We start from the raw sequence: 18515 nt of genomic DNA, 5'->3' as shown, positions 1-18515 counted from the left end.
TGAACACGTAATGGCACTATAAAAAATCTTTATAATCATCATCTGCCAAACGGAAACTGACTGTTTCGCCTTCTATTTTACCAACAGCTGAATCTTTATAGCTCTAAAAAAGTGTGGCTTTAAAAATATAACTAACTTTGACTGTAATTTTGATACAGGTATATTCAGTCTGAAAATGAAAAGAAATATATAAATGGTTGGAAAAAAGTTCGATTTAGGTATGTTCAGTCGAAAAATGAAAAGAAATATATAAATGGTTGGGAAAAAATGGGCAGAACAAAATGAAGAACAATTTTAGAAGGTTTACGAAGATGTAACCACTGAATTGGTACTTGTAGTGTCTAAAAATGGAAAAAACTAAATTAGATAATATTCTGAAAAACTATAAGTAGAAAATAACAATAGCATAAGTGAATAGTAACTGACTAGAAGTAGAATGTCACTGAAGTCTGAAATAGTGATTCTAGTATATGCTGGGTTTTATTTACAGATCAATTTCTTATACCGATGATTTGTTGAATTTTCTTAGAGTAGATGGGATGTATCAAACAGTGAAAATTAATCAACAAATAAAGGAAGTCTGTGTATATATGTGATGAGAAAGTATTGAGAAGCATATGAGCTAAAATGACTCCAACTATTTTCAAAATTAAAATATTATTATTTGAATAAAAAATTTCTATAACTATTAGCATGACACTTATTGATTGGCCTATTTCAATATATTTAAAAAGTTACATTTTTAGTTCTTGTATTTTACAAAAAAAAACATGTCCACACAATTTATGCCTTAGTTTTTTTAGACGGTATTGTTGCATATAATAAAATGATACTAGTTGGAATGAAATTAAAAAAGTAAAATTAACAAAGATTATTAAATTAGTTAACTAATAATAATTTTTTATAAATTCAGTTATTAAAAAAATTTATTAATAATTTTTTTTAAAATAATATAGATAAACATATTTTCATCCACTTTTATTTTTTAAAATTATGGTAAGTTACACTTAAATGATTTTAGATAATTGTTATAATAGTAAATTAAAATTAAAATTATATTGCTATTAATATATGAGTTAATTTTTATTAATTTTATTTTTTATTCATGATAGAATGTTAATAAAAATTATAGTTTTTGAATATTATTTGGAAAAAAAAGTATTCTAAATAATCAAAATATAATTTCCAATAAAATATAGGAACTAAAGTTATAACTTTATAAAATTATTAAATGTGTTGAAAGATATCAATTAACAAGTGTCATGTCAATAGGTGTACGAGTTTTCTACAACCAATGTTGTAGAAGAATTTTATTCTTATTATTTTATCCTAACACTAACACAACTGTCTTTTTTTGTCTTTATTTTTTGTTTTTTTTAATTTGATTTCAAAATTAAATCTAACTCAGACTCGATTAAATCTTCATTTTTTTACCATTATTTAAATAAATTATCTTCTCTATTTTTTTTGTTTTTCTTGTAATCTGACTTAAGATATGAGTTGATCTAAATCTGACTTTTGTGCTGACCATTTTCTATTTATTTATTTTAGAATTTCTTTTCTTAATAAAATAGTTAATAATATAAACACCCATTCTACTTATTTGGAAAAGCAAATTCACCATATAGTTTAATTTTTCTTGAACAAATATACTCCATTATTTAAGTAAATCATCTTTCCTCTTTTTTCTTGGGCTTTTTATATAAACTACTGATTTTGGCAGCCCATTTACTTTTATACAGGACAAGTTAAATCTTTACTTTACCTACCTCATTTTCTTACTTAGATAACTTGTACTTCAAATTTCTTTCTTTTATACGATTTTTTTTATTTCTCTCAATCATTCTTCTTCTCCACGATTTCTTTTGAGCTGTGAAAGAAAATTTTCACGATTTCTGCTCCTTCGCTTCCGTCGTTCCGCCGTTCTGCTTTCGCCATTCTGCCTCCTCCGTTCTGCCTCCTCCGTTCCGCCGTTCTGCCTTCGTCGTTCCGCCTCCGCCGTTCCGCCTCCGCCATTCTGCCTCCATCGTTCCGCCTTTGTCTCGCCGCGTCATCTTTCTTTTATCTTTTTAATTTTAGATCTGAAATTTTTTGTTCTTTTTTTTATTTTCAGATCTGTAATTTGTTTATCTTTTACTGTTGATTCACCATTAAACATGTATAAAGAGTATCTTTAAAGAATCTAATACTTATTTCATGTTATATAGAATAATTTTGTGATTTTATATAATAAAATTCTGTTATTTCTGCATTTTTTTGTGTTTTGTTGTATTTCTGTGTTTTTTTTATTCTGCAAAATGATTTGTTGATGATGATTGATGCTGAATTATTGTAATGTTACAGTGTTGTTGATTTTATGTTGACTTTATGTTGATATTATGTTGATATCTACTGATTCTTTTTATTTTAACATGGACAAATAAGATAATATTGTCTATGAAATAAACTTTCGTTAGATGAAATGAAACTGTATCATAACCGTATTTGTCGAAATTTAGTTAGGTATGAGAGGTGGAACACAAAATAGTTATACAAGTGATTTTGAAGAAACTGTACAGCTGCAAAGAGAATTGAGGAAAAAAAATATTTTGAAATAAATTTCTTTAATTTGTGAACTGTTGTGTTGGTGTATATTTAATATATTTTTATTTTTATATGTAAGAATAATTTTATTTTTTCATTTGAATTATTGTTATTGTTTTTTCATATTGTTTTGATTACTTACTATGCTAATATCTTAAATCAATCGATGTTCTCATTTTACAACTAAATTAGCATTAATTATTGATTTAAGCAAAAAACAATCAACATATTATCAAAAACATGTCAACAGGTCATCAATACAGCAATTTAACACTAACTTTACTTTTCTTTTAATGATTGAAAAATCAACATGTTATCAACAGTATATCAACAACATGTCAACATAAAATTGAAAATCAAAAAAAGTAGAAATACTTATCAACATAATGTCAACAATTAATCAACAACGAATCAACAATTAATGCTAATTTAGTCAAGATGTTTGTAAAATGAGAATATTGATTGATTTAAGTCAAAAACAATCAACATATTATTAAAAACATATCAATAGTTCATTAATACATCAATTTAAGACTAACTTTATTTTTCTTTCAATGATTGAAAAATCAACATGTTATCAACAGTATATCAACAACATGTCAACATAAAATTGAAAATCAAAAAAATTTGAAATACATATCAACATAATGTCAGCAATAAATCAACAACGAATCAACATAAGGAATAAAATAAAACATAATTTTTTGAAAAATTGTGACAATCTATAAAACATCAACAAGAAATCAACAACATGTCAACATGATAATGCTAACATATCCTTATCTAATATCATTTAAATTTTATTTTTTTAGTTTATTTCACGCACAAAATTATCTAATTTGCTAATGTTTTTTTTAGAATAAATTTTTTCAATGTTAAAATTAAGGAAATACCAACTGATTATCAACACAAAATCAACATAAAATCAACAACACTGTAATATTATAATATTTCAGCAACCATCATCAATAAATCGAACTGCAGAATAAAAAAACACAGAAATACAACCAAACACAAAAAATACAGAAATAACAAAAATTTATTCCATATAACCATAAATTTATATTACATAACATGAAATTAGCATTATATTCTTAAAATATAATCTCTATACATGTTTAATGGTGAAATAACAGTAAAAAATTATAGATCTGAAAATAAAAAAGAAGAAGAAGAAGAAGAACAATGAATAAATTATAGATCTGAAATCAAATAGATGACGACGATGAGCAGAGGAAATGATGACGTTAACAAAGATGATAACGGAGGCGATGATGAGAACGATGACGGAGGAGCGGAGGAACAGAGGACGGCTCAGCAAAAGACGGCGAACGGTAAAAAAAGAGGAAGATGAACTGAGAGGAAGAGAGAATTGAATGATGAGGAGAGAGAAAATAAATGAAATTATAATTTGTATACTGTTAGGGTTTAATATATAGAGTCCGTATAAAAGTAATAAAATAGGCCGCACATGGTAGTTTAGAAAAGGCAAATTTAGACCCGTATAAAAGATAAGAAATTGGCAAAGTAGGTTGTTTGTGTAAAAAGCCCTTTTTTTTTATTTATTTTTATCTGATTTGAAATATGAGTCTGAACCAAATCTGACTTCTGTTATGATAATTTTTGATTTGTTTTCTTAAGAAAATACACTAATATTATAGCTACCCATTATGCTTCTTTGAAGAAGCAAATTCCAAAAATGAATTTGTTTCTCCTTTATACTTATAATATAAATGTGCAATAGATGTTTGATTCAGAATATGTCAAGTTGTTTGTAGATCGTCCAATAAGTTAATAAATTCATCATATAGCTGATTTATAGATATTTCTTCATCAAGATAGATATTTTTTAATAGAATTGTTTAGGGAAATAAATTAATAGAACTTCTAGGGACCTTTGTTAAAGAACATATTAGATTATTAGGACTTGAGAAAGTTTGATTAATGCTATAAGATAATTTGAATCATTTAATAAACAAAATGAATGATAGACTTATTGAAGAGATTCATATAGACAAGTATTTATTCTTAAGTTAACCATATCACAATAATTTTTCTGATTTTGCATTAAGGTTAATTGAATTAAGATAGGAATGTGAATTAGGTTTTTTTAATATTAGAATAGGAAATGAAAAATCAAATCTGAATTTTAGGAATGAAATAGAGTAAGTGGTCAAACAATGAGTCCTTTTAAATACGACATGTCTTACTATTACCTAATTTATATTGACTTGTCTTCTGTTACTTATTCAATTTATCTTTAATTTCTATTTATTATATTCTTAATATGACAAATATCATATTGTTAGTAGTATTAAAACAAAATCATCAACACTTGGGAACTTAGCTGTGATGCTAAGGCTTTATGTGTGTGAGGTAGAGGGTTCGATATTGTTTAGCTGATTTGAAAAATGAACTAAATATTAGTACTGATTAATTTTTGCTAACTCCGCCGATTACTAATTTAGAATAGTTCTATTTTTTATTTAAAAAAATCATCATAAAATTTAAATATAAAAAAAATTAATTGATTCTTGATAGTTTAAAAGTATTAAATTAAGGATTTATTTTTTTATAGTGATTTTATAAATGCTTATGTTGTTATCCTTTGACACCTGTTTTTTTTTTTAATCTCCATACAATTTGTCTTTTTTTTTAATGAAACACTTATCAGCACATTTTCCCTGTTTAATCTTTAGTATTCTTTTTTAATTCGTTTTATTGTAGACACCTCTCTTATCATCTTTAGTTGTTAACCGGCTGCCTTTTAATTAAGTTTTAATTGTATTTTAGTAATTTTTTAGTTTATCTTGAATTGCTCTTTATTATTTATTAATTATTCAACGCATATTTATTAATTGCTCTTTAATTGATTTTTAGTTGCTCGTCTTATTTATTTTAAGTCACCTTAACCATTAATTACCTTCCTTTCATAAAAGCATCAAACATCCAATTTTGATTTGTAGAGCAACTTTTTACATAAAATGCACACATATAGCAAATGTAGGGTAAGCCATGGACATTTTTATATAGTTATTCTTGAAGCCAAATAGGTAATTTATTGTAGAAGCAGAGCTAATAAATTGAAGCCAACATCAGAGAACAGAGCATTTGGGAAACCGATCTTTGAAACGGCGTCGTCCCTTTCCTTCCTTGGATTTACTGCCGCTACTGGAGCTGCTTTCTCTCATACTTCTTGCCCTTCTTCTGTGTATATAATAGTGCAATAATTTCATTAACATCTTTTGCCTTATTTACCTAATTTTTATTCATTACATATTTCTTTTAAAAGAATATTTCAGATCAACATAAAAAATTTATGTATATTCATGAACCAAAAGGATTCTTTAAAAATTAAATGTATTGGATGTAGATGTCTTATCATTTCTTTTGCTTATAAAGATAAAAAGAAGAAAATTACTAACACCCCCATCACATTAATGTCAAAATGACTATTTTTTTTCTAATATTTTATATTCAGATTTCTTTTCTCTCTTGAGTTTTAGGTATTGTAAAGTTTTTTCGAAAAATTAGTTTTAAAGAGAATTTTAGTTAAATATTTCTTCTGTTTTTTTATTACTTGTTTATTTAGTCAAAATTATATACATTGCAAATATCTTTTTTATTTTAACTTATAAATATAAATACTAATATTATAGCATTAGTTAATAAAAAATTTGAAAGTTAAATTATAAAATCATTCGTTATAAATGGATAATTAGAAGATAATGATTAAAACCGTTTTAAAATTCTAAATGGACATTTATCAAAAAAAAATCTAAATGGACATGTAATTATCAATAGAGTGACATTACTTTTTTTAAAAAAAATCAGACATAATAATAATAGTAATTTTAATCTAATTTTGGAAATTGTCTCCCTATAAAAAATGAAAACCGAGTCCAAGCACACTGACCAGGATAACTATTATTTAGGTAAGGTGTGAAAATCATTAGTTTACAAATTTATAAAGAATATTTCAAAATAAATAATCTCTTTTGACTCACTACAGCATCCTAGATTCTGAATATGGGGGTTTAAAGCAGAAATGCCGATAAAAGAGAGACACTGAGAATTCCCCATAAGGAATTGGATACCTCATCTGCAAGGTACAAATGCTGAACAAAGTTTATACTTTATACCAAAATTATTCTTCAAATATTCGCCGATCCCAGTTTTTTTTTTTAAAGAATCACTAATACGGAAAGACCGTGAAGCAGCATCTCCCAGGTGAAACGCACTTTACGAACACATCAATTATAAAAAAAAATCCAACTCAAAGTGTAGCATTATACTCTATGTTGCAGAAAAACTTCTCTAACTTCTATGATTCGAAGTTCTTTTTATGTTAACTCCAAGACTTAACTCTTGTTTCTTTTTAAAATTATTGCTTCTTAGCACCAAGATTAGTAAACAAACAAGTTGTCAATTTTTCATCCAACCCTAATGTAACTCCTCCATGTCATCCAACTTAGGACATCTCAACACCAAGATAGAAGACTAATGGGAACCGAAAACCTATTGTCAATCCTAAAAGCTTGGGAGATATGAAACAGCTACATATCGGAAACACTTGTATAGGCTAAAATGAATCAATAATGTAATGTAAATAGAGAAATATAATCATCGGGTTCGGAATATAAACAGAATTAGTCATTCATATTGAAAATCATCTGATACCCAAATTGTTCTAGGTTCATAAAATCAAAGGAGGAAACAAAATAAACATAAAAAAGGAGAAGCTAACAAGCGAAGCTACAAAACAAGAAACAGAGCAAACAAGTAGATAGTAATGATAAAAGTACCACAAAATAATGCAATCAACAAAAAACAGACAACCCAACAAAAGCTAATAACACCAAATAAAGATGTCCTAAGGGAAATAGAATTTCTCAAACTTATCTGCCCTGTTTCCCCTTTTTTTATGTTTTTTAATTAGGTTTTGGTAGAGTGTTCCTCACTTGGCCATCATGACTTTGACAAACTCCTCGTAGTTGATCTGACCGTCACCGTCCACATCAGCCTCGCGGATCATCTCATCAACCTCCTCGTCGGTCAGCTTCTCGCCGAGGTTTGTCATGACATGACGGAGCTCAGCAGCAGAGATGAAACCATTCTGATCCTTGTCGAAAACACGGAAAGCTTCCTTGAGCTCCTCCTCTGAATCAGTATCCTTCATCTTACGGGCCATCAAGTTAAGAAACTCGGGGAAATCAATGGTACCGTTACCATCAGCATCAACCTCGTTTATCATGTCCTGGAGCTCCGCTTCAGTTGGGTTCTGACCCAACGAGCGCATCACAGTGCCAAGTTCCTTAGTGGTGATGCAGCCTATAATCAAATCAAAAACCATTAAGAATGGCCAGCCTATAATAAAATAAAAACCCATTGACACAACAACATAACAAGTACAAAGCCACAAAATCGCAACCAACAGATGGAAAATGACAAACAGTTTCATTTTTAAATCAAGAAATGGTCAAAAATATGAATGTCCGTATCAATTAACAATGAATTTCAAAGCTATAACAGAAACCCGGATTAGAATTACTCTACACAGACAATTTTTGATTGTTCAAATATTGCATATAAAACAACAACAAGAACAAGCAAATCACCGCACCACAGGAGCCGGAATTAAAAACATATCTACAATTTCTAATTACTACCATTCTCGAGTCAAAATGATTTAATAATTAAATAGATTTAATACACGACACGCAAGAAGACTCAAAATCGCATACATCAAGCTTATGAGATACAAATTTCCAGATCCAACATTTTTTCCACATAAAATTAAACATAATTAACCAGTTAGCCCTAACCCTAACCCTAACCAAACCCAATCATAAAATCCCATAACGATCGCATGATTCCACAAAAACAGACCAAAAATAAAACAACAAACACGCCAAAACAAGAAAAATAATTATAATCATAAACAAAAGTCAACACCAGAACAAATCAAAAACATAGATCAAGCAAACAAATCAAAAACATATAAGAAATTAAAGAACTAAATCACATAGAATTAGATCTTGGATCTTAACAACCAAAAATTAACATAGATCTAAAATGAAAAAAAAGGAAGAGACCATCGCCGTCCTTGTCGAATAAGCTGAAGGCTTCCTTAAACTCAGAGATCTGGTCGTCGGTGAGCTGATCGGCCATTCTTTTTGTGTGTTTGGGGAGAGGGAAAATGAGAAGGAAAATAGGAAAAAATGAGATATGCTCTGAGTTTTGATCTGATCTTTTTTTACGCCTCTCCTTCAGACTCCAATTTTGAACATTAAATAGGCGAAATTTGTGATTGTGGGCCAATTTAGCAATTTGCATAGTTTTTGTGGGCCCGTTTTTTGAAATGATTATTAATAGGTCCGTTACTTTGCTAATTGCTATACATTTAGCATCTCATTCTCCTCGTCTCTCACCCGCAAGTAATGCTTTTTCTCTTTATAGAGAATTTACAATTTATGTTATTATTTTTCACTTTATTACAATTATGCCTCACACTTCTTTTAAATTATAGTTTATACATTTATAAAGTTTTTTAAAGTAAGGTAAAGGCCTAATTATTAAAAATCACCCACGTTTAAATTTTTTACATTTATATCCTGACTTTAAAAAAAGTTTATTTATATCCTAATTTGAATTTTAATGTTTCACCTCTACCTACAGAGTTAAATTAACCTCTTTTCATTTGAAAAAAAAATTATATAATTCTTCATTTTTAACATTTATTCTTATTAGACTTTAATATTGTTAATAGTATAAAAACACCTTTTCTAAAAAAAATTAAAATATAATAGTAAATTTTTATTCATATTTAAAAATTATTTACAAAAACTTAAAAATAGAGTCCGGCCGGAGAAGGAGCAACTCGCTCCTTTTTCAAATTGGAGCAGGAGCATCTCACTTATTCTTTCTTCTCCAAATTTAGAAAAGGAAGCTCCTCCTACAAAAATCAGAGAAAGAGCAGTTGTTCCTTCTACAAAAATCGGAAAAGGAGGAGCTGCTCCTTTTCATCAGTGCACCGTCTAGAAGAAATTCTATTTATTTGTTTAATATTATATAATTTTAGAAAATTAATTAATGACTAGAATTTATTTGAATATTTTTAAAGTTAAAGGATCTCTTTATATTTTTTTCAAAATAGAAAAATATATGATGTAACCCTTTTATTTATTTATTATAATTTTATTCTTAAATTAATTATACCGTCAATTGTATCCTTATTCGGGGTAGAGGCGAAACAAAAAAACCAAATTAGAATACAAATGATTTTTTTCTAGGTTAAGATATAAAGTGCAAAAAAGTTTTAACACGAGTGGTTTTTAAATAATTACACCTAAAGTAAACCCCTATTAAGCTCAAATAAAATGCTACCAAGTAGAAGTTACAAAAAAATACCCTTTTCTGAAAATAGAATTTATCAAGTATATTAAATTGATTTGTAAAAATAATTCTCTAACATCCCTCTACAAGCAAAGTTTTGATTTTGAAGGCGGTGAAACGAGTCCCGCCTTGAGCCAGAAATTCATCATTTCATCACCGGCAAGTCTAATTTTTTGTTTTATCTTAGCTTTATTTTAATAAATTTTTCTGTTTATGGAGATCTGTTTGAATTCTGTAGTGTTTTATGGTATTGTTTGTTGTGAAATAAGAGTATTTTTCATGTTCGATCAAGATATTATCGTTCTGGGCGATCATCTGTTTTGATTATTGATGAATTATGTTTTATGAAGATTTTTCATGATTTATTCAAGATTCTTGCGATAGTTCTGGCTTATTTATTGCAAAATTATGTTGGTTTCGACAAATTCTGCAATGATTCAAGTTTCGAGCTGCAATGCAAATTTCTTGTAAATATTAGGCTTGTATTCAACTCCACCATAATTTTTTAATTCACTTTTTTTTTCAAGATTGGTAAGATAGATTTGCAATTAAGGTTCTTGTAATTGTAGTATAGACTTTTTTTTATTTGTCGGATTTACAGATTTATTTCTGTTTTTTTATACTGTAACTGTTAGAGTTAATATAAAATTATATATGCTAATCTTAAAAGAAAGTAGAATTTATCCCTTTTTCTAGGACAAAATTCAAAACCCAAAGTTGATAAGGGGTGGTTTTTGACTTTTTAAGTTGGCAAACACCTCTTTCACCCCCTTACATACATAAAATCGCCACATTCACCTTTTATATACATATCTAAATATCTTTATTTAGTCCCTCTTCAATAATAATTTTTTTCTTTATTTTGGAATGCTTGTTGAAAAAAAAAGCTCACATATTTTTTTTCTCTAAAAAATAAATCCTTTGTCTTTTCATTGAAAACACAAAATTATCATAGTTGTGAGGATGTGGTTTTACGGCCCATCTTTCAATCTTTGCTTTTTTATTTTCTAAAAATTTTGCTTAGTTTTTGTTTAATAAAACTCCATACTTAAAAGACCCTCTCCACTTAAAATGATTAAATAATCTTAATTTAGTAAGGTGATTTTGATGGACGGAAAACCACTCCTAACTTTATCAAGTGATTTTTTAACAAAAAATCTATCAACAGAGTTCTCTTTCTCTCTATTTTTATTTGAAGAATTTTTAATCCGATTAAGAAATTTGAAAGTTCTCTTGATAGGATTAAAATCTCAAATTTAAAAACTATCAATTTTAAAAATATTTGTATTCGGGTTATTTTTAAGGGTTAATGTCAAAAAAAATCACGAACTTTACACGTTTTCTCATTTTAATCACGAAATTTAAATTTTCTCATTTTCATACACGAACTACCACTTTTTCCCAAATTCATACACGGTGCTGAGGTGGCACTCATTTATTGGTGTAAAATGACCTCCACCTCAGCGAATTACACCAATAGAGCCGTGACACCTCAGCACCGTGCATGAATTTGAGAAAAAGTGGTAGTTCGTGCATGAAAATGAAAAAAATTAAAGTGCATGATTAAAATGAAAAAACATGTAAAGTTCCTGAATTTTTATGACATTACCTCTATTTTTAATAATATTTATTTGATGATTGTTTTTGTTTTATTATATATAATTTTTGAATTCATATTGTAGATGAGACTTGAAAATTTTAAATTTCAATGATCGAGCTGTTTCATGATCGTAGTTTCAATTTATGAACCACAAATGTATTGAGTGACCCTTTCGTAGTTAAAAAAAGGGATAATGTCATAAAAATTCACCAACTTTACACGTTTTCTCAATTTAATCACGTTCTTCAAAAATTCTCATAAAAATACAACAACTTTAATTTTTTACTAAATTCATACATGGTGCTGACGTTGCACTCATTCATTGGTGCAGTTTGCTGAGGTGTAAGTCACATTTAACCAATGAATGAGGGATGCCTCATCACCGTGTATGAATTTAGGAAAAAAATAAAAGTTTATGTATTTTTATGAGAAGTTTTAAAGAACGTGATTAAATTGAGAAAACGTGTAATGTTGGTGAATTTTTATGACATTAACCCTTAAAAAAAACATATTCAATAACTGTATTTACAGCTCTCATTAATCCCCTTTAAATAATTGACTCAATTTGTTAAGTAACCATTCATCTCTGTAATTTTTAATATCATCTATAGAAGTTTTAGTCTTTGACAAAAAAAAAGAATAAATTACCATGAGATCTTCCGCATTTGTCATAATTCATATATTTAGTCTCTCATGTTTGAAAATTAAACAATATTGTCTCTCTTTTTTATTTCCGCCAACAGTTTAGTCCATCCGTCCATTTTTTCAGTTATCCAAGAGTTAAAAAACTTAAGGGTAAATTAATTTTCAAACATGAGGGATGAAATCGTTGACTGAAATAAAAGTGAGGGACGAAATTGTTGAAAAAATAAAAGTGTGGGATCATATAGTTTCGTTGATCCGGTTGACTAATATTAAAAATGGACGAAAAGACTAAAAGACTAAATCGTTGACAGAAATAAAAGTGAGGACCATATTGTTTGATTTTCAAAAAATAAAGATGAAAATATAAATTATAATAAATATGTGGAACCTCGTAGTAATTTGCTAAAAAATTACTTATTGAAGATTATTAGCTTCATCAATATTTCTTGATTTTATGTGAAAATTCTTAAACCAAATAAAAAGTGTTTTTGGTTTACATGTCAAATAAGTTTGACCGTATTGATACAGAGATATCCCACATCTAAATTCTCTAAAAACTACAACAATAAAACCTTTATTTTGAGGAGGTGATTTTGATTTTTTGGTTGAGAACAACCTCTTCCGCCTTCTCTATCTTTTTAATAAAACTTCATACTTGAAAGACCCTCCTATCTTGAATAATTAAAAGATCTTATATTAGAGAAGGTGGTTTTGGTGACCGGAAAACCACTACTACTTTTATCTAATGGTTTCTTTTCAAAAATCTATTAATGGAGTTTTTGCTTTTCTTCTTCTTGTTTTGGTTTGGAAATTTTCAATCCGATTAAAAAACTTAAAAATTTGCTTTATTGAATTAAGATCTCATATTTAAAGCATAAGTCTTTAGAAAACTTTAAATTTGGGTTATTTTTAATAATATTTCTATGATGGTGTTCCTTGTCGTGTTAGATACTCGTTAGATCTATATTAAATATGAGATTTGAAAAGTTTGAAATTTCAAGAATCGAGCGGTTTCAAGATCAGATTTTCAAATATTTAATCATTTATGTATTTAGATAATCTTTTGGTTGTTAAAAAAGACCTATTCGATGACTGTTTTTACAGTTCTCATCATTTTACCAGAATAGTTCACTTAATTTGTTAAGGAAATATTCATCTTTGTAATTTTATTATCATTAATGGAAGTTTTAGCCTTTAAAAAAAATATCCAAAACGAGATCAAGACTACCATCAGTCACCCACTTATTAGCAATAGTACAAGAACAATAAACCTCAGTCAACCATGAATTTTCAACTCTGAACCTCCTAATCTTGTGGTTATAACTATGAAAATAAAGGCAAAGGAAAAGTTCATTGTGATTAGATGTAACAACAAGGACGTTACTAATTATTGCGTCTTTATATTTATTATTCCACTGGATGGTCACAAGAACTCTATCAAGTTTCTCACGAACCGAATTCTCTATACCCTATCGCGCTCACATGTAAACTAATTGCTTAACAAACCACGATCAAGTAGATGACATTCGTTAACTAGCTTGCGAAAATTATTATAAGAAACGGAGGGTGATAATAGCACCCACTTTTCTCATCACGAGAAAGACTACTAGATTGCGAAAATTATTATAAGAAACGGAGGGTGATAACAGCACCCACATTTCTCATCACGAGAAAGACTGTCATTGAAATACACCAATGCAAAGGGGGATGTAGACGGAGCACTCACAAGAGATCCCAACAAAGATGTCGCATAGTGTTAGCATAAAAGCCTGTCAATTGCCATTGGAGATTTTCCAAAATAACAATCACATTGATAAAATTAGCAGCAAAATTAGGAGGACATCGAGCATTTTTGCTCCCACTACTTACACCATCAACAACGATGATATTTTCATCAAAAAAAACAACGATCAAGCTTCTTTTTTACATCATCTAGGCAGCTGCGCTCAATCTTGGTCTCCATTAAAAATATAAACTGGGGAAAACATCTAAATACAATGTCTCAAAACTCTCGAATTGAACACAATTCCAACTAATTATAATCATAATAGAAAAGACGTATATTACTTATTTTGAAGAAAATATCTATATTTGAAGTGACCTAGTAATGCATATATAGTTAAAATCAGAAACTTTAAGGACCAAAATGGATATTTGCCAGAAATGCCAATAATAACACACATAATGTTTGAGCGTTCTTATCCTCTGTCAAACTTTGACATACCTTGAATCTCTCCTACTGAATATTCAATAAGAATTGGCTCTCTAAAAGAAAGCCAAAGAATGATAAAAACAAACAAGAACAAACATTTGAAACTGTCTAATATTTTAACTTAATAAATTTCTGCAAAAGAGCATAAGTTTTAAAAAAACATCCAAAACAACATATGGTTCAAAATTGTGCAAACAATTAAGAGAAATTAACATTTGTCTTTTTATAAACCTGAAGTGCAGAGAAACAACTAACCCTCATAAATCATCACTAAGAAAACAAAACCAAGACAAATCATTTTAAGCGGCAGTTTGTGTTGCTGAAAGCCTCTTTCTAGCCTCTTCAATGATAGACAACTTGATACCTTTGCCCTTGGGTAGAGAAACCCATGGTTTGGTTCCCTTGCCAATAGTGTACACATTACTCAAACGGGTGGCGAACTCATGACCGGTTGAGTCTTGAACGTGAATTGTTTCAAAACTTCCCTTTTGCTTCTCCCTGTTCTTGATGACTCCAACACGCCCTCTGTTCCTTCCTCCAGTGACCATGACAACATTACCGACATCAAACTTAATGAAGTCAGTAATTTTGTTGGTCTCAAGGTCTAACTTGATGGTGTCGTTAGCCTTGATAAGAGGATCAGGGTATCGGATGGTGCGACCGTCATAGGTGTTCAGATATGGGATTCCCTTTTGGCCAAACTGAACAGATCTGACCTTGCAGAGCTTAAACTGCATATAATATTGACAATAAGAATTAAAGGTCACCAACCATGAAAGGAATTCAAATTAGTTCAAGATGGTTCAATGACATAAACCAAGGCAACAGGAAAAGGACAAACCTTGGCCTCATCATCTCTGATGGAGTGGAGACGGAAACGTCCCTTGGTATCATAAAGGAGACGGAAAGCTTCATTTGTCTTTGGGATGGACACAACATCTGTTCAACAGATAAACAAAATTTCAATATACTGCATAAATACACAGATGAATTTCATTTTCAGTGCAAAATTTTACATTTCATTCAAGATGCATTCAAGTTCACAACTTAATATAAAGCAGTAAAATTTGAAAAAGCATGTTAAACTTATCAAATGGAGCATCACATTTTATTAGTGAAAACTGCAAAAGTTAAACTAACACATTGATTTTATTTATGGTTCAAGCTCAGCGGTGGAGATATTGAACTGAACATACCCATGAAACCAGCAGGATAAGTCTTGTCTGTCCTGACTTTCCCATCAATCAGAACATGTCGCTGCATAAGAATAGAAACAACTTCACGATACGTGAGAGCATACTTCAACTTGTTACGGAGGATAAGGATCAACGGCAAGCATTCCCTACCCTTGTGAGGTCCAGATGTCGGTTTGGGTGCCTAAAAATAAAGAAAAATATAGGAAAAACAGAAATCAGGAAACAAGAGACACAGAAACAAGGTAAAATCGTATAAAAGCACAAAGTCAATGATTAACATACAAATGCGCCACCCAGTTTGTCAAGCCCCCAATGCTTGGGGGCATTGAGCCTCTTCAAATGCTTCTTGAGTCCCCTCGCCTGTGATAAACCAGAAACAAGAAAGGAATCAGCTGTGAAAACATAACAACACAGTCTATACATTGCCTTAAAGATATCAGCAGTTATTCTCCTACATAACAAACGCACAAACACCTAACCAATCACATTTAATGCCAATTTCACCTTAGAGATACTAGTTATAATTCTCCTACATAACAAGGACAACCACCAAACCAAAATCCAATCCAACTAAATAGAATTTCTACACAGAACTTTCCACCGACGAAGACAGATAAGCCAGAACTTGCCCAAGTTTCCGAAATGACTTCAACAAACACTTTAAGATGGGCAGCTAATCTTAACAAATTAAAAACAAAAGACTCAACAATAAGCAATCAACAGAGACTAATAGACACACCAAATGGTATAATGAATTGCTCAGAATAAAACATAATTAACTGCAATTAAACTTCGCAGCACAATCAAGCCCATCAAATTCAAGAAATAAAAAGTTTTCAACAGATGTTAATTTTTTACTTAAATTAACAGGCCAAAAACATACACATTTAAAACGCTATTTTCAAATAGATACAACAGAAATATGAAATTTCATTTACAGACAGAAACTCATAAACAAACCCTTTACAAAAAAAAAACTGCTTCTTACATCAAAATCGCCAAAAACAAACACAACCCAGATCTATGCAGCAACTAAATATTCAACATTAGAGACATACAATCAAAAAACAATTAAAACAACAAATCAAACTTAAATCAAATGAATTGAGGTACAATAAGCTGAGAAAACTAACCATTTTGCTATTGATTCACTTTAAAATGCACTGCACAGAGCAGTGAGCTGATCTCCGAGTAATACCGAAGAGAGAGGAGCAGCAATCTAAGAAGTTATTTTTTGAGAGTGGCAGACCTTAAATATATGAGTGTTCCATCCTAAAACCCTAATCTCAATATTTTCTTTTACAATTATACCCTCACGCTATTTTTTCTGTTTTCTTCTAGGGCTATCCTTCTTTTACTTCGATTATGGCCTATTTTCGACCCGGCCCAGCTTTGTTTTAACTGTTCTTTGAATATATAAATTATTAATACAATTCTTATTTTAAAACTAAATAAAATTATATATGTAAGATCAAATTGATTGTTTTTTAATATATGTTTACTCAATTGTTTTGAGGATTTTAAAGTATTTATAGATATAATTACTTGAAAAAATAAATTGCTTTTACAATCATACGATTTTCTCTATTTTACTAAAATAATTACTCCATCCGTCCCGTTTAAGAAGTCTCATGTTCTATTTTGGGATGTCCCATTTAAAAAGTCTCATTACTATTTTTAGAGTACTTTTCCATTGAATACCCTATTTTACCCTTATTTTAGTTATCTTAAAAGAGTTCTATGGAAAATTCCACTATCATTAATAGGGGCAAAACATGAAAAAACATGAAAAGACAAGAATAATTAATGTTTTCTTAATCTGTGTGTAAAGTCAAATGGGACTTCAGACTTCTAAAATGGGACGGAGGGAGTACATTTCATTTAAATTTGAGGTTTGGGCCTCGAATTCACTTTGATGTTTAAATCAGTAAGATATTAAAAATTTAAAATAAGCATAGTAAATGTGTGTAAAAATATGAAAGAATAAAGTGGCCTTCCGTTTTTCAGCAATGTAAGACTATTGAGTTTTGTGGGATCCATCATCTCGACGTTCTTTCGAGTCTTAAACGTGTATTCATATTTGAATGTACGTCCAAAATTGGAGATCACGCCTAAGACTCGGAAGAGTTTGCGCAATGTTCTATTTTCGTTTGTTGCTTATTGCACTCTATTTGTTCTTTTCAAGTTTTGTTGTCGCTTCTGGTCTTGTTTATTCTTCGTGATATTTGAATATGAGGTTATTTTTCCAGTCTCGGAAATAATTTGAGGTTTAGATGTTACTCCGGTCCTGAAATTATCTCTGAGATCAGGAAGTAACCTGATTTTTTCATGCATTCTTGGAAGGGAAACCTTCCATTTGTTTTCTCCTTTCTCTCTTTTATTTTGGTGTTTTCCTTTAGTTTGTGACACAATTTATATTTTATCTTTTTAGTGCGATTCATACAGCTGTCATACTTGATAAATTTACATCTTATATTATAAAAAGATAAAATATTTATAAAAATACTACTTTATTTTTCTCTTTACAAATAATACTATTTTTTCAAAAATCTATACTATATATAAAAGCACGGATGGGGGGGGGGGGGACAGACAAATTTACCGAATAATCCTTTTCAGTTTAGTATTAAATAAAGGTTTTATAGTCATTACCTAATTAGTTTAATTAATCACTATTGTAATTAAAGTCCTAATTAGAATAGGTAGCTAACTTATCTCCAATTTAGTTTTAATATGTAAAAAATAACTAAATTGTCTCCAAATTAGTAGGAATACCTATCTTTTAGTTTGATTGAACTACAAAATTAAAATATTGTATTTGGTCAGTATATTATTATTTAAATTTCTATCTTATTATTATTTTTAAAGATATTATTAATAAAAT

General features: G+C 29.2%; 2 protein-coding genes across 2 annotated transcripts; both read right to left on the bottom strand.

Moving 5' to 3' along the window:
• Positions 1-7339: 7339 nt before the first annotated feature.
• On the bottom strand, positions 7340-8866 carry LOC126653885 (calmodulin-7). The gene is made up of 2 exons (XM_050347876.1): positions 8679-8866; positions 7340-7914 (listed from the first exon to the last, which is right to left on the bottom strand). Exons 1-2 carry the CDS (start codon positions 8752-8754, stop codon positions 7541-7543), a joined length of 450 nt encoding a protein of 149 aa, XP_050203833.1. The 5' UTR covers positions 8755-8866; the 3' UTR covers positions 7340-7540.
• Positions 8867-14532: 5666 nt separating this feature from the next.
• LOC126653883 (40S ribosomal protein S4-1) lies at positions 14533-16921 on the bottom strand. The gene is made up of 5 exons (XM_050347875.2): positions 16765-16921; positions 15914-15991; positions 15632-15812; positions 15277-15374; positions 14533-15166 (listed from the first exon to the last, which is right to left on the bottom strand). Exons 1-5 carry the CDS (start codon positions 16765-16767, stop codon positions 14735-14737), a joined length of 792 nt encoding a protein of 263 aa, XP_050203832.1. The 5' UTR covers positions 16768-16921; the 3' UTR covers positions 14533-14734.
• Between the last annotated feature and the right edge of the window lie 1594 nt (positions 16922-18515).

This window comes from Mercurialis annua, linkage group LG6, assembly GCF_937616625.2.
Source record: "Mercurialis annua linkage group LG6, ddMerAnnu1.2, whole genome shotgun sequence".
Lineage (NCBI taxonomy): Eukaryota > Viridiplantae > Streptophyta > Magnoliopsida > Malpighiales > Euphorbiaceae > Mercurialis > Mercurialis annua.
Note: the sequence above shows the minus strand (reverse complement) of the source record. Positions and strands in the feature narration are given on the sequence as shown.